The sequence below is a fragment of the Equus asinus genome, chromosome 4 (assembly GCF_041296235.1).
Source record: "Equus asinus isolate D_3611 breed Donkey chromosome 4, EquAss-T2T_v2, whole genome shotgun sequence".
NCBI lineage: Eukaryota > Metazoa > Chordata > Mammalia > Perissodactyla > Equidae > Equus > Equus asinus.
The window spans coordinates 35984265-36002282 of NC_091793.1; the positions used below are offsets into that span (position 1 = coordinate 35984265).

Consider the following 18018-nt stretch of genomic DNA (forward strand, 5'->3'; position numbering starts at 1 on the left):
GTTACTGAGGTAGAAGGTGGCCATGTGTTTTTCTATTAAAAGATATAAAAATTCGTCTAAGTTCATTGATTCAAAGACATGCATTTTTTTATCAGCAGTTTTATAATTATAATTTCTAAACCAAACACTGCATGGAAATTTGATGTGTTTTTTATTGACAAAGACTTATCACTAGTGAGAATGTTACAAATGTTACTGCTGTAAAACACATTGAGAAAACAGTGTGGACTGTGTCACAAACAGTTAATACAGTATACACTATTAAGATAAATTTTCTGGTTTCTAAAGAAAAGGTACTTTAGAATTCAGTGTGAGTCTCAGAAATAATTCTGACCATTAAGTAAACATCAAAATTTTAATAAATAACATACATGAAAAAACAAACATTTTTTTAAAATTACCTTATAGCTAACAAACTAATTTCTTAAATCTGATGAAGATTTTGGTTGGATGTATCTTGGCAGTGTTCATGTATATAAAATGTTCGTATTGCGTTTACTCCATTCTGATGAAATTCCACGCTTTTGGAATCACAGAAGAGATGAAACCAGTACAGCTACAATATTGTGCCTTCCTGAAATGCCTCTATCCACCTATTGATATGAGAAATTTGTTAGATTTGTACAATGCAATCATCCAATATACGTTAAGACAATAGAGAGAACAGTTGTGCCTAGGGATCCAATTACCCTAACCGTATATTTAAGATATTTCCCATAGCAAACTAGAATTCTGTATATGAAACTACCCTTTATTTGCTAATTTGGCCTGAAAAGTGCATGTCTTATTTCTATGAGGCCTGAGGAAGGGGCATTTCACGTAAAAGTTCTATGACGTCCTGATGATCCCATTTAATTGGTTTTGGAAGTGCTATATCTGCAAAGGCCTTTTCTTTCAACCTCCCTTCTGACTATATCTGCAAAGGCCTTTATTTCAACCTCCCTTCGGCTTTTAGGAACAGTAGCTCTGTCCCTGTCTCCTCCTCTCTTAACTCTACCAACCAGAGATTCCTTGGACATCCATTGTTCAGATCTGTTCTAATATTTTCAGTGAAAAAGAATTTAGCATCTAGTCTACTCCCAGTTGATCAAAATTTGCAACATAAAAGTGTCTCAGAGTTTCATAGAAGTCTTTGCAAAATTCTTTAGTCTCAAAGTTGTATCTGACGAGACACATAGTTGCAATTATTCAGAAGACACTTGGAGGTAGTCTCTTTGTAACTCTCTAGTAGTGTAATTGCTTCTGAACTTACTAGGAACATTTGAAATCACTCAATTTAATTAGTAAAAGCAGCCTAAAAGATATTTACCTCAAATTTCAAGGACAAAATTTTCAGAAACTTAAATTTTAAATGCAAATGGCATATAAGTTATACTATAATAAAAAGGCTTTTAAAAAGCCAAAAATTTCTATTAAAATTAACACATTTTACTATTCTGTAATGTGCAAACAAAGCAATCCATATGACAGTAATAACCTCAAAGAGAAACTATAATTTAGCCCGTATTAATTCTCCATTACAAGTAAGCTGATTCCCTTCACCCAACTACACTCAATTCTACCCTGAAGAGCTTTCTAACTTGTCAACTTAATGATATAAGCAAAAGATGTATATTGAAAAGCAATGATTTTTATCAGTTTGATGATGAATACCGATGAAAATGAGAAATATTTTTATATTTCTATAATATTCTAATAACAGAATATTAGGGCAATTACTATTTTATCCAAGTAATTTTTACAGAAAAAACAGTTAAGTGACATAATTTTTTTTTTTTAAGGAAGATTAGCCCTGAGCTAACATCCACCTCTACTTTATATGTGGGATGTCTACCACAGCATAGCGTGCCAAGCGGTGCCATGTCCGCACCCGGGATCCGAAGTGGTGAACCCCGGGCCGATGAAGAGGAACGCGTGCACTTAGCCGCTGTGCCACCGGGCCGGCCCCTAAGTGACATAAATTTTAAAATATTCTTCAGTACCCAAAAGGAACTATTTGGAGTAACAGCTATACACCGCTGGATATCGTAACACAGACTGAAAAAAAAAGGTCTTACAGAGTATTTTTAACATTGTTCCTGATGAATGTTCAGGAACACATGTAATTCTGGTGCATGAATTCTAACTGCCTTGAAATGACAAGCCTTGCTTACTTGAAGCATGTTTTATCTGCATGCACTTTTTAAACCTATTGAGAAAACATGAGCACCTCTTAGTGAAAACAAAAATGTATATTTTGTGAGGCCAAAATAAAAATCAAATGAAAGGGAAGTGAACTGAACTATTTTGTTCGGAAAGGACCTCGATTTCACAGAGATATGCATCTCTATGTTAAGCAACCTCATGACATCTAAATAAATATTCTTGTTGGAATTTTGAAGAGACTGTTTCAGCCTTTACCATCTAAAATGATATCCATTTCCTCCACTCAGTCATTGGGAACAGCATGGGAGCCTCTTAATGTGTTTGACCTTCTTCTCAAAGAAGTAAGTCAGTAAGCAGCTGTTTAAACTCTCCTGCTGTTCATGGCACAATTGAATCACTGGATTGCCAAAGTCCTGGAATGTTTCAAGGGAAGAATCTTACCCTCCCTGAAGGGGAGGTCAAATACCTCGGCTTCCCTTCCTTTCAGCTGAGCAGCAGCATGCTGCTTCCTCTGAGGTCATGTGTAGACAAAATATTTTGGACAGAACTACCTATTTTCCTTTCCCCTCTGCCTCCAGAAAATATTCCAGATACTTTTGCCTGTCTTTAAAGCAATTCTAAAGAGCTTGAATAATATGTTAAATCTTTCTCATTTGGATCTCTGATTTAAATTCTTAGTTGTCCCCATGCATGAAAGTAGGTTATCTTAAAATCAATCATTTAGGGCCAGCCCGGTGATGTAGTGGTTAAGTTCACATACTCTGCTTCAGGGTTTGCAGGTTCGGATCCCAGGTGTGGACCTACGTGCCGCTCATCAAGCCATGTTATGGTGGCATCCCACATACAAAATAAAGGAAGATGGCCACACATGTTGGCTCAGTGACAATCTTCCTCAAACAACAAGAGGAAGATCGCCAATAGATGTTAGCTCAGGGCCAATCTTCCTCACCAAAAAAACAAAGGAGAACAAAACAAAACTAAAATCAGTCATTTAAAGTAACAACTCGAAATATCATGTACAAAAGAAAAATATGTCTAAATTACTTACTTCTGAGCTGAGTGAGCATCATCTGCTTTGAATACATAAAATAACATGTTTTTGTGCAGTAACTGAAATACTCTAGATTCTGAATTCTCATCTTTGACTTGAGTAACAGTGAATCCTAGTAAAGGTTGACTCTCCAAAGCTGCCACATCCTAATTTAAAAAGACACAAAGGGAGATGGGTTTTTAAATGGATACAAAATTCAGATTTGTGAACTCTTGATCTATATAGCTGTAATTTAATTTCATAACACATATATAAAACAATGATAATTCTAGCAACATTCACTTTTCATTTATTCAACAATATGTATTGAGCTACTCCTTCCAAGAGCCAGACACTTATATTTCACAGTATTTCATATTATATTCCCTACAACCACGGGAGGTAGGTAATTATATTACTTCCATTTTATGAATGCAGAAAACATAGCTCAGAAAGGTAACTGATTTACCCAGGTCTCACTAAGGAAAAGCTTGGACCCTACAGCAGTGGTTTTCATAAGATGTTGGAACACAGGATCATCAGATAGGAGAAAATGGTAGTTTTAGAGCAAACAGCTAGAAATTGTTTATAACCCAAAACAGTCTATCTTATCTATGCTGATGCCTGATCAATACAATCTGGGGATAGTCAAGGGAGTGTCATCCTAGAGAGCCTGGCAGAAAAGATAAGAACCTCTGTCTTTACTGAAGTAGCAGTGAAACGACAGGAAAACTTACATTCTAATACTATGGAAAATTCCTAACACTTTTGAGTGAGAGCTCTCTAGGTACAAATCAAGGACACTGTTCACATTAAAAATAACAGCAACATCTGCCCCTCCAAAAGCAAAGCAAAACAAAAAATCCACAAAACAAACGGACTAAAGAAATACTGTTGTTATTTATAGTTGGCCTTATATAACAAGATCCCAAATATTCATCTTGAGATTTCACATCTTACCTCGCTTGCAGCATATGTATATAGCACTTTATTTTTTATGACAAACCACAAGTGTTTCCAAGGTTTTTTATTGCCCTTTGATCTGTACAAGTAGCCACTCATAGAAGAATCTTCCGTGTTTGCTGATACCTAGATAAGCAAACCACATACACAGTTTAATGGTTTTCTGAGAAAATCTAAAATAACAAAATTGCTTTTGATCATTGGTGCTGAAAGCAATAACCATAATACTAATGTTTCAGAATGAATTGGTTTATTTTCAGTCTGCTACTGTACAAACTCAATACTGCCCTTACCATGAGCGTAAAACCCTTCCTTTTAGAAGCAATTCTAGAATTTTACCTGGTTTGACTGTGCTTGCATGCATGTGTTTCCTTGTGGGTTCACCTGTGTTTTCTGGGTTGCCAGAAGAGGAAAAATAATTCCAAAGGTCAAAAATCCTTTTTAAAGCTGTACTTTTTGGACTGTCTATGTTGTTTATTGCATTTCTTGTTTTGGGGTGTTAAGGAAAATTATTTAAATCTTTACCTTTGTTCCTTAAATAACTCTTTGGACTTCTAAAAACTCTATCAACCAAAAAGTAAATGGAAAATTCCACATTAATGGTGACTTTAGGGAGGGTTCTGCTCCCCAAATTTTGGTCCAAAAGAAAAGAAGCTTATTTTTGCTTCATGAAAGGCTGAGAATGTTTTAATCTCTAGGCAAAAAGATAGTAAGCTTTTAATGATTATAATCTGGCAATTGAAACTTTGTGTGTGTGTAAGACTGGCCCTGACTAACATTTGTTGCCAATCTTTCTCTTTTTGCTTGAGGAAGATTGTCCCTGAACTAACACCCGTGCCAATCTTCCTCTTCTTTGTATGTGGGACGCTGCCACAGCATGGCTTAATGAGCAGTGTAGAGGTCCGCACCCAGGATCTGAACTGTGAACCCTGGGCTGCCAAAGTGGGGTGTGCAAACCTAACTACTACGCCACGGGGCCAGCCCTGAAATTTTTCTTTTTCTTAACATAGGAACAACAGAGATATAAAAAGCCAAGTCTAGGAATTGCCGTATTAGCGGTATAGCGAACAGACTCTCAAGGTGGCTCCCCATGATCCCTGCCTCTGATAGTCGTCACACTGTTATACAATCTCTTTCCCCTGAGAGGAGACAGGACCCGTGACTTGCTTCTAACCAACAGAATATGATGAAGGTGACGGGATGTCACTCCTGTGATCGTGTTATGTTATATAAGACTCCATCTTGCCAGCAGACTGGCTCTAGAGACTTTCTCCCATGCTGGCTTTGAAGCAGTAAGCAGCCATCTTGGAGGCCCATGTGGCAAGGAGCTGAGGGCAACCTTCAAGCAAAGCTAGTAAGAAGCCAGGGCCCTCAGTCATACATCTGCAAGGAAATGAATTCTGCCAATAACCTGAGCAAGCTTGGAAGTAGACCCTTCCCTATCAGCCTCCCGATAGGAACTCAACCCTGGCCAACACCTTGATTGCAGTCCTGCAGAGACTGCAGCTAAGCTGTGCCTGGACTCCTGAGATAATAAATGTGTGTTGTTTTAAGCCACTAAGTTTGTGGTAATTTGTTGCATAGCAATAGAAGACTAATACAGGTGGGCTCTATGAATTTTAAAAGTATATCTTTGATCATGTACTAATTGTATTAATTTCTTATAAGTTTCATAAAAAGGATGATATATTGTTGTTTAGTGAAAAATTTAATATCTAACATTGAATTAGAAATATTTAAGTGCATGTAAATTTGTATAAACAGATAACATCCTCGTATAACACTACCAAATAATTTTTTAAAAAACTAGCATGTTTACATTCAAGTAAAATGTGGTTATGTTGGAATACTATTATGTAGTGATGTAAGTGTTGCTATCATTGCTTAAAATATTTTGTACATTCCTCTTCTGGAATATTTTAGAATTAGTTTATTAGCCACACAAAAAGATCAATCACAATGCTGAACAGTCATGCATAGTCCTCTATTATCTTTTTAAAAATAAAATTGGTATTAACCAGCTTAATCACTTAACTGATTCATAAAATGTCCCTTCCAATGATTTGATTATTAAAAGATAAATAAAATCCAACTCAAGAGACATAGCTTGCCATCACTAAGGGTACTGAGGCTCTGAATATAATTCTAAAAAAGAGGACTTTCTAAAAATGTATTGAACATTACTGGAATAAGAACACAACTCCCCAATTCCCAAGAAGTTAAACACAGAATTACCATATGACCAAGCAATTCCACTCCTAAGTGTATACCCAAGACAAATGAAAACACATGTCCACACGGAAATTTATACACAAATGTTTATAGCAGCATTATTCATAATAGCCAAAAGGTGGAAACCACCCAAATGTCCACCAACAGATAAAGGGATAAACTCTGGAATATACACACCATGGAGTATTATTCAGACATAAAAAGAAGCAAAGTACTGATACATGCTATAACTTGGATGAACCATGAAAACATTGTGCTAAGTGAAAGAGGCCAGATATAAAAGGTCACATATTGTATGATCCCTTTAATATGAAATATCCAGAAAGGGCAAATCACACAGAGACAGAAACCAGATTAGTGGTTACGAGGGGTGGAGGGAGGAGGAATGGGGACTGATTACTTAAGGGATATAGGGTGTTTTTATGGGGTCATGAAAGGTTTGAAACTGGAGCAATATGGTGGTTGCACAATATTGTGAATACACTAAATGCCACTGAATTGTATACTTTAAATTGTTAATTATATGTTACATGAATTTCACCTCAATTTAAAAAAAAAAAAGACAACACAGCTTCCCAAGGAGAATACTTTGCCTTTTATAGCACTTAACTAGATAAATTAATTCCCCCCAGTCTGACTGCAAAGGAGTCAAGCAGTGGTTCTCAAACTTTAGCATACACCTGAATTACCAAGAGGGCTTGCTAAAGTTTCTGATTGTATAGACCTTGGATGGGGCTAAGAATTCATATTTCTAATAAGTTCCCTGGCGACGCTGCTGCTGCTGTTCTGGAGGACCCTGACCACTGGAGTAAGGAAGAAATGCCTGCAGTGAGGAAGCAGAGGTTTGAACGTGGAAGGCTTGTTTGAGTGGTTGGGCGCAAAGATGTATGAAATGGGACTGGAGTTAGACCGAGTCCAATCCAGGCTATATATATAGAGTTTTGCAACCAATGCTGTGGAGTTTAGACTGAAGAGGGGAGCAAATCTATGAATTATATTTATAAACTGTGATATCAGCATGGAGAGGTGAAAAATTACATGGAATTGAAAACTATTCAGTTGATTAAGAACCTTCAAGTTCTGAACATAGATTTAGACTCAGGAATTGAGTGATGGAAGAGAGAGTTCAGAGATACTCATTAAATTGGCTTAATCAGTTTCATATGAAACTTGGCAATTAGAACTTTAAGTGCTATTCTTACTATTTCATGAGATTGGCTATAAATCACTTTCTACTATTTCAATTGCCATGATGGAATACACTCAACTTTACATAAGAAACAGGATCTTGGTCAAATTTTTAGAGTTGTTTGCTTCCACTTTCCATGATAGAACACCTCCACAGTAACCAAGCAAGAGAACAAAATTTAAACTTCTACTCTGCTGGCCACAAAACCAGCATAGGTGGAACTAACTAATAAACTAATCAAAATGGGCGTGGCCAGAAAGGCAGTGCTGTCCGATCTCTGACACTAGCTAAGTGAACACTTGAATTTGAGGAATGGGATAGGATTTCAGTGGTGCCTGTGGATTATGCCACTGGCAGGTCTAACTGCAGGCTATTACTACTTTTTAAATTTTTCGTTTAAGCTTAAAGGAACGACAACCTATTATCAGTGATATGAGCAGTATATAACGAACCAATGCTTACATATACAAACTGTGCAGATTAGTAAATGCTAATAAAATGCCCCAAATATTCTATAGATTTCTTCCCTCTAGTAAGGGTTTCTTCAAAGTAATTTTAAAAATTCATGTGTGTCCAAGTTATCTTTACTTTCTATCATTGTTATAAAATGCTCTCCAAACCTTTCAACAGCCATTTTCTAAATGACTCCAGTCATAAGGGAGATGAAGCAAGATTCGAAGGCATCAGCCACATCCATCACCAGTATTAAAATGCACGTCTTAATAGTGTTAGGAAATGACATCTTCCTTTATGAAAAACAGTGTATTATATGCATATGCATAATTCAGCCTCTATTAGGTTGCAAGTTTAATGGAAACACTTACTTCTTTGAGAGCAGCTGGGATTTTTTTCTGTTTCCTCCCTGATGGAATACTATGTAAGACTGATGATAAGGCACTTGAAGGAGATTTGTGATTTCCGGGAGATCCAATCTTAGGGGAGTGCTGGTGATCTAAAACAAATCAAGCACACTTATGTAGCCAATGGCAAGCATTCTGTAATTCAATTTAACGCAAATCAATAAACACTGTTGCATAAAATATCCATGGAAGGATACTCAAGAAACTGATGATACTGAGGCCCCCCAGAAAGGAAGATGGATGCTTGGAAGTTGAATGGGAGGAAGACTTTCCGTGGTCTATGCTTTTATACTTTTTCAACTGCAAACCATGTGAAAGGATTACTCTTTTGTGCCTTTAGAATTCAGAAATACATTAATGTATGACCAACTTAAAAAAACTTCCCTCCTGACTTTTTAAAAAAAACCCTAATGTTGTTTAGTATTTAGATACAAGAACAAATAATAATATTACCATGAATAAAGTGCTAGAAAAGTGGCTAAAGAACAAGAGGAAGCAATTAGTTTTGACTGCAGAGGTTGAGGGAAAGCTGGGAACAGAACAAGATATTTGAATTGGCCATTATGGTATAAATAGGAGCTTATCAGGTAAAAAACAGGAAGAAGAACACTCCATGAAAAAAAGAGGTCAGCAAAAGCAGAGAGGTAAGAAAATATATCATCTATTTGGAGAATAATGAGGCTGGGGGGAAAAAAGCCAGGTTCCAAGGAACCTGGACTGTTGTTGGCAGTGGGAAATGAAAGGCTTTTCAGGCCAGGGGTGGTGACATAAGCAGACTGAATTTAAAAAAATAAATCTGGGAAGGAAGGTGGCCAGTAGCAAGGAAGAAGGATTTACAGCAAGAAAACCTGTTGGGAAATTCTTACAGTAGTCCAGATAAACAATAATGATGGCCTTATTAGGATCAAGATGAAGAAATCAAGACAAAGACAAGTTTTTGAAGGCAAATTTGGCAAGATTTATAGATCAAATGGGGGTGGATGATGAGGGTAGAGGATTCAAAGACAAATGTTGAATGTGTGCAGTTTATATTATATACCCAGAGAACAAAGGGAGGAAGATAAAGGCTGGCAAAGGATTAGACGGATGTGTCTTCCTGGAAAACGTATACAGACAACAACAAACTATTACTCTACACGGATTCCGAAATAGCACGTCATCTAGTTTTATTCACTTACGTACGCTGATGAAAAGCATGGAAGCAAAGGATAATCTTTTTAAAATTAAGATCCTACAGGTTTCAGGAATTTATCTAAAGATCTCTTCCCAAAATACAAACCTGAGCAGTCCTACTGGCTGCATTCATCTTAACTGTAGGGATACCCGCAAATAACGAGTAGGCAGATATGATTTACCATTGCGTGTTTGGTGAAAAGCTACACATTTAGATGTACAATAAAACCTCACTAAATCAGTCCAGGTGATTAGAATTAGGCTGACAAGGTGCCACCTAGTATAATTGCATAGAGAAGTACTTTACAGATAGGATAAAAATGCTTTGTGATGAGCTCACAGTTGTGAACCTAGAAACTTCAAAATTACTTGATTAAAGTTCCCTTGTAACTGTTTTAAGCATTTCATCCTGTAATTACATTTCTATAATTAGTATTTTTAACAAAACTGCTTTCAGAGTAAAAATAAATTTCAGTCCAACTTCTGATGAAATTACCACAAAATGAGTTAGGAAAGCTTAACTAAGTGAAGACAGCAAAATTCTTAATATTTTTAGATGAGTATCACCGACCATATTACTAATGTGCCTAAAATGATTCTTTCAGAAGGCTGTTTAAAAGCATCTGGGGAATAAAGGAATTTTCGGTTAAATCTTTATTTATATATTACCTAATTTCTGCAGTTCTTGGAAACAATGTTCACATACTCTTGCTGGTTGATTTTTCAGGTAATCTAAGCCATACTTATTTGATGAACAAGCTTGGCATACAATCTGAAAACACATTGGAATTATTTCATTTAGAAGCAGCTTTGTATTCAAACCATCAAGTATATTACAATTTATAGTGCTGTCTACTTTCCAAAAGCTTTCACAGTCATGGAATCTCAATAACAACTCTGCAGTTCAGGCCTGTAGTAATCTCGCACACAGCACCCCACACTTGAAGATGAGGAGGCCACAGATTATTACTGAGTGCTTCCTACATATATACTAAAGGAGTTAATGTGTGCCAATGTTTAGAATAGTGCTTAGTGTGCAGTTAGTCCTGTGTTAGCTGTATTGATCATCATCGTCGTCTGTCATCATCACTGCTACAAACACATCCACCTCTGCTGCAGTGTCTGGCCATGTATTAAATGCTCTCTAAATAAGACCCCCCTTAATTTTTACAGTAACTCTCTGATGTCATTGTTACTATACTCATTTTCTTGATGAGGTCATGAAGACTGAGAAACATCACTAGTGATGACTTCAACACTACAAGGCCCCCTTATTAAATACTGAGTGTCTAGGCAAAAGCAGTTTAAATAATTATTTGTAAATGTGAGGGTCTGTTTAATTGTGAACTTTTTTTTAACAAAAAATGTCCATTATTGACACTGTAAAGTAATGTTGAGGTAGGAGAGGGTAAGTTCCCTAACAAGATTGCCCCATACCTAAATATTTAGAGAAATCACCATCCATGATTCAGTATCCCCCCTCTGCCTTCCCCCAATGGTTCACAATGGGAAATATGCTTCCTCATTATGTATAGCCTGGAGCTATTAAAAATCACAAGGGAGATGGGGTTATCCTCTCCAACCTTTCCACAGGCCCGGCAGTGGTGTCGTCTCCAGGTCAGAGTAAATTCACTTGTGCAGATCATACACATTGTGGCTCTGGTATCAGGAATCCAGATGGGAGCCTTTGATCCAAGAGGACTAACTTCCTCTTTATTTTCTGAGTCTGCCTGTAGAAGAACAACTTCTGATTATCCTCAGGCTCGTTGACTGCTACAGACTCAAGCATTTTTATTTGGCAATGGTGGCTCACAATGCTGATGATATCATTACAGATGCGGGATGAAATATGGGCTATTATATTTTTCATATTCTCAGGATATTGAGATTACCTACATTCTAACAATCCTCTAATGCAAAATTAACTTAAAAAGATGCCTGTGGTAGTGCGATGACAGCTGATTAGTGTCTTGCTTAAACTATATTGTATTTTCTAAATTTTCTACAATGAGGTTTTATACTGGAAAAACATGAATGCGCTATATGCTATCATAGACTTGCATTTAGACATTCATAGGATAAACATTTAGCTCTGAAATTAGATACACATCTCCAATCCTTCTGTGAAACCCATGTTGCTTTTCTAAACCCCTGGGAAAAGTTTCTTTAAGGTAAAAACTGTTTGAAATACACTGGAAAAAAAATAAGAAGGAAAAGACAATACCTCATCCAGACTCCTACTAGCACAGAATGTGATTCTTTTCTTGGCATACTCTTCTATTGACCTGGAGATCGCTTCTAGCCATTCATCCCTTTCTGTGGCAGAACTGTTGGGGGCAAAAGAAGGTTCCATCAACCAGATGTCAGCTTTTTTCCTTTGCCTTTTTCTTACTTCTTTTTCTTCTGCCATGGCAACAGATTCCACCACCCTCCAACAATGCTAGTCACAGACAGCAACTCTGAGGTTTATGTGCACAAACAATAGAGCTGCATTAGAGAACACATGGCATTTTAGCAAATACAATGCTGTTTTTTGTTTCCAAAAGTCCTGCTGTATAGGGAATGGCTTTTGAAGTCTCCTAAATTTGAAAGTATTCTTGTTTGGTTCAAGGGCTGTTCATACAATTAATAATTACGATTATTTATGTAACTCGAGAGTTTCCTAAGACATAATCCTAGAATTTAAAAATATTCCAAGGAATCAAGTTTCAAATGCAAATTTTCAGTGTAGAATACTAAATATTTTTAGGTTACTAAATATTACTAAAAATTTCTAGAAAGGGCACTAGAGTAAAAGAAACATATTTTTGGTATCGTAAACAGATGTTTAAGGAGTAGCTAATAAGGGAAATAGCCTGCAGTTGTTGTAAGGGCTCCTCTACCTATTCAGCCCATCATATTTTCTGTTCCTATCTTCATTCATCAGGAGCTATGTGGATCAAATCTAGATGGAAATTAGCCAAAAAGGGTTGGAAAGCCGGTTCAGAAAAAGGCATTTTTGTTCTACTCTTTTGCAATCACACCTCTCCCCGAAAAACTCTGTGGTAACTCTGAATCACCACTCATGCCTGCACATTTTGTTTTGCATACTCAGGAGTGAGAAGCACATTTTAGGTATTTTGTGTGTGTGTATATGTGTGTATAGAGAGAGAGAGAGAAAGAGAATTTAATAATCAATTTAAAACTCTATCATAATAAAATCCATCATAATCATGGGCATATGATTGTGTAGGAAAACGTGTACTTTCTTTAGATATACTAAAGTATGTAGAAGTGAAATGACTTGATATCTGCATTTGTTTTAAAGTATTTTAAAAAATAGGAAAATGTGCTACAGAATCTTGATAATTTTTGAGTCTGAGTGACTGAACATGCAGTTTCATTCTATTATTCACTCTAATTTTAAGTATATTTGAACTTTTAAATAACGTTTTTAAAATGAAAAATTCCATCCTAACTAATGGTACAAATAGGCATATTTTGTTGTATTTTGATGAACCCAGAGCAGGTCAAGGAGATACTTAAAAAACCACTTGCTTTCACCACAATAACCACTCTCAAAAATGTACCTTCCTACTAAATGGCTTAAGTGCCATTAAGGATATGTACTCGTACAGATATTCAAAGGTAGAAATCCGGTTTACAAATAAAAATTTGAAACTAGTATATTTCTCAAATTTTCACTATATATGAAGGACAAAATAAAATGGAAACAGTCCTTCTCTCTCTAAAGCAAACAAAACATGCCTCAGTTCCTCTCCTACTTTACCATTACTGCCTCAGCTAGCTGCCATTTATTTGACAGTTACTGCACGTCAGCCGGCTGTGCTAAATGCTTTGCAAATGTCATCACATCTCATCCTCAGAGCTACTCCATGGAATATACATTGAATCTTACAACGCTCCTCCCAACCAATCCCACTATCACCACCCACTATTACCATTTACAGATACATAATTTAAGGATTTGAAATATTAGATAATTTGCTTGGATAACAGCCTATACTAAATGATGAGTTGGTATCAGACCCTAGTGTGGCTAAGGATTGAACCCTTCACCACCATGTTATCTCTGGCCTCTGTTCATGTTCTCTGAAGAACTACGCAATGAGAACATATGCTCAGGCTTCCAATCAAATATTCATAAAATATTACTGTCCCTCCCTCCCTCTCCTACTTGTCACTGGAAGAGGTAACAGAAAGCAGAGAGGCAGATGGCTAATTTGAGTTTTGCTGTCTGATTTTTCTGGAGTCCTAGGAGCATGTGGAATGTGATTCGACTGTGCAAATCATGTCACATATGCTGTTCTTTCATTTAATCATTCCTGGCTCTCTCTTGCGTGGGTTCTGCCAAAACAATGTTTACCAGCTCTTGATAACACATTTCTCACAGACCACACACATTTGCCTGCAGCATCAAGTGGAGACATTCCAGCTCCCCTTTTGTAACATGGTTAGCAGAACCATCAGCATCTTCCTCAGATCAAAAAACAGTTAAAACCAAGTATTCTTTTCTTTATGGAATGTGTACATTACCAGAAAGCAAATTTGTATTATATAAGCACCATCTTCCGATTGATTGGGATGAACTTCCAAAGGGAAAAAGCCTCCAAGAGAAGGGATTTCTGGTGTGTTAGACCTTGCTGCGCTATTTGCTACCTGTGTTAACTGTAGGATGCTACTCTGAGATCCAAAGGCCACATCACTTCAATTCAATTCATTCGAGTAATGTTTACTGGGAGCCTAAGGGCCAGGTACTAAGTCATGAACTGGGGGCACACAATACACCTCCCTTCTGAGGGCTCACATCTAATTGAGGTGAGACATAAAAACAAGTAGTTACAAAAACAAGATGACACAATAAATGTGAGGTAGATAAACAACACGGAAGTTGTAAGGTACCTTATTTAGGTAGCCAGGAAGGCTTTGCAGAGGTAATGACTAAGTTGAAATAATTACAGGAGTCTGACAGGGAGCTGTGCAGTCTCTCTGTACGGACTCATTCAGTCTCCTAGCTTTGGTTATCATCTCCAAGCTGATGACTCCCAAACAGATGCCTCTAGGCCAGGCTTCCTTCTGACATCCTTGATGTCTCCATTTTGATGACTCATAGGCACCTCACATTCAATATGCACATCTGAAACTAAGTTCCTGATTTCTCCCCCAAAGCTGCTCCTCTCCCGGTATTCCCTATCACAGAGAATGGCACCACCACCCAATACACTGAACAAGCTGGAGACTCACTCTTTTTTTTTGTAGATTGGCACCTGAGCTAACAAGTCTTGTCAATCTTTTTTTCTGCTTTTTATCCCCAAATCCCCCTAGTACATAGTCATATATTCTAGTTGTGGGTCCTTCTAGTTGTGGCATGTGGGACGCTGCCTCAATGTGGCCTGATGAGCGGTGCCATGTCCGCATCCAGGATCTGAACCAGCAAAACCCTAGGCCACTGAAGCAGAGTGTGCAAACTTAACCACTCAGCCATGGGGCCGGCCCGAGACTCACTCTTAATGCCTCTCTCTCTTCCCCTATGTCCATTTACTCATTCTCTTTAGTTCCCCTCCCAAAACATTCTCCACACAGCAAGCAGATATTCTTTTAAAAATACCAATCTAATCACATCATGCCTCTGTATAAACCTTTCAGTGGTTTCCTGTGGCTCTTAGGCTAAAGACCAAAATCCGCAAGATGGTTTTGCATAACCTTTCTGCCTGTCCCTCCAGGCTTATGTTGGGTCACTCTCCCTCTCATTCACTACGTTCATGCCACACTAGCCTTTCAGTTCTTTGAATATGCCATGCCCCTTTCCACCTCAGGACCTTTGTACACATCATTCCTAATGATCAAGAGCCCCTTCCTTTCCTCTTTGCCTAGCTATCCAACTTCTACTTATCCTTTATAACTCAACAGACACATCAGATCTTTAGGGAAGCTATCTCTGACTTCCCTTTCTCCACCAAATCTAGTTCAAGGTCCCTTGTTTTACAGTCTCATAGCAGTAATTCTCCTGTGGTACTACTGGTAGTTTTCCGTGTACTACTTAATTACAATAATAATTGATGGTGCTAATATTTGCTAAGTGTATGTCTTCCCTAATGAACTGTAAGCTCAGGGAAGGAAGGGCCCTTTTAATTCTCCACTGTATCCTGATGCCTAGCACAACGCCTGGCCCAGGACAGAGGCTCCATGTTGCTTCGTGAATGAAGGGATGAATTCCAGGTGGCAGTAGCCGCCTGTGCAAAGCAGAAGGATGTGAAGTAGGCTGGCAGGCATGGAGAAACATAAACAGATCCACACTGATGCAACATGCCATGCTCTGGTGGGGTGGGGACAGAGGAGAGTGAAAGATCAGGCTGGTGAGGCAGCCAGGAACCAGATCCTAAGAGGCCTTCTCATCTCCTTTTTACATGTTATACAGCACCTGCCTCACTGTGGCTAGGAGAATTTAGAAGGAGAACATGGCACATTGGTGGCATTCAACATGTATTAGTTCTCTTTCCCCCATGCCACCTTAATCCTTCCTTAGAAACTTACTTTTCCTTTATCAGGAACTTTCCAGGTTTATCATTTCTCTTGCATACCTCACATTTAATTCACCAGTAATCATACTGGCTCTACCTGATTCTGACCATTTCTTACCACTCTAGTCCAAGAAACCATCATCTACAGTCTCCTACCTGGTCTCCCAACTTGTACTCTAGTGTTTGAGAATCTGTCTTCTATAAAACAGCCAGTGTGCTCTTTGGAAAATATAAATTAGATCATACCAATGTTTAGCTTAAAATCCTCAGATGGTTTCCCAATGATCTTACTACGGTCTAGAAGGCTGATCTGGAAAAATGTGGATATCTAGATATTTACGATAGGCAACCAAAGAAAGAAAGATTTACCATCCTTTCCTGAACTGTTTCATTTTTATTAAAACAGAATTTTGTTTTTACCAAAGCACATTTTTACTTAGGAAACTTAAGTGCAATTGAAAACTTGACTTTCCTATAGGCATTTCCTCTTCGGATCTTGGAAAATAACTTCCTTGATTTTTAAGAACCAAGATTAAGTAGTTGCCAGGAGCCTGATGTACAGGGACTTATGTTCAAGAGTTTACTTTTACTCCCCAAATATTGATCTGTAGGATGCTCAGGTACCTCCCAGGAACTTTGCTGCTCTGGCTGGTAGCTGGAAAGCATTTAACAAACCCTGAACACAGGTATTTCTCTTCTCCAGTCATCTTGAGATCTCGTGTCAGGCAGCAGTGACCATTCCCTTTCAGAAGAGTGTCATGACCCAGGGAGCTGCTCTTGTGGTCCTCTGTTTTTGAGAAGTCAGACATTTGGTCTGAGTCCTCGACATCCATGAACACAGGCAATGTTTTAATGGTTAAAAACATGAATTTCAGTGTCAGATAGACCTAGGTTCAAATTTCAGTTCCACTGCTTAGTAGTTGTGTAACCTTGCACATGTTATTAAACTTCTCTGAGCCTCCATTTTTCTCATCTGGAAGGTCAAGACAATACCTACTCCACTAGTTATCATGGAAATTAAAAGAGAAAATATAAAATGTGTAGCACCTCGCCTGATGTAGAGAAATAAATGGTTCCAGTTACAACTCTAGCTGCTACTAAGATCCTAGTTGATTTTAGTGGTAGGGACATAGCAGGAAGCAGTTGCCTGGGTTCAAATCCTGGCCCTGTTACTTAATAGCTGGGTGGCTTTTCTTACCATGAAATGGGTATAAATGGTAGTAACTTACCTTAAAAGGTTGTTGTGAAGATTTAGTGAATTAATATACAGAAAGTGCTTAGGAGAGTGCCTGGCACAAGATAAGTGCTATAAAAGTGTTTGACATTATTTTTATTATATCAAAGGTTAGGTCGGAGAGCCACTCAGACTCGCTATCCAAATCCAGCAGCACAGCATGCTACCGCGGTTGGTGTCTCTCCCTTTACCAGTCCAATCCTGCCAAACATCCACTTCTGCCACTCAGCCAATAACTCAATAATGTACATGCATGAGTCATACATCCTATATTCCTTAGCACTTGATTTACATTACGATAATATGTCTTGATTTACACGTAAGTCACAGTAGGTTCTACTTTGAGGCAATGTGGTATGATAAATAACAGATTTAAAAGCAAAAAACTTCTATTTGTATCCTGACTTTGCAAGCTATGGATCCTTAAGACAGCAGCTCAATTTTTCTGTAACTTAGTCTTCTCCATTTTTAATCGACTACACTTAACTTCGTAGATTTGTGATGACCTTTCAACGTTACGTGAAAACTTCCTAGTAAACTACAAAGCACTAGATGTTTTTAAAAACATTATGCGTCACTGTAGAAGATTTGAGATATTCACTTTAAAAGAATGATCAGCAAAGCACTTTTCAGCATAGTTATTCTATTCAGAGGATCATTTTTATCTTTGT

The 18018-nt window shown here is 37.7% G+C and overlaps 1 protein-coding gene across 2 annotated transcripts in view; it reads right to left on the reverse strand.

Moving 5' to 3' along the window:
- Positions 1-401: 401 nt before the first annotated feature.
- The window catches only part of FGD6 (FYVE, RhoGEF and PH domain containing 6), a 106624-nt gene continuing 89007 nt past the window's right edge, over positions 402-18018 (reverse strand). For both annotated transcript variants that reach the window (XM_014841223.3, XM_014841224.3), the window contains exons 15-21: positions 11817-11919; positions 11176-11322; positions 10262-10364; positions 8384-8511; positions 4136-4264; positions 3194-3342; positions 402-593 (exon numbers count right to left, since the gene is read on the reverse strand). In XM_014841223.3, coding sequence (XP_014696709.3) covers positions 557-593; positions 3194-3342; positions 4136-4264; positions 8384-8511; positions 10262-10364; positions 11176-11322; positions 11817-11919 — 796 coding nt within the window. In that variant the 3' untranslated portion in view covers positions 402-556. The remainder of the gene's footprint in view (positions 594-3193; positions 3343-4135; positions 4265-8383; positions 8512-10261; positions 10365-11175; positions 11323-11816; positions 11920-18018) is intronic.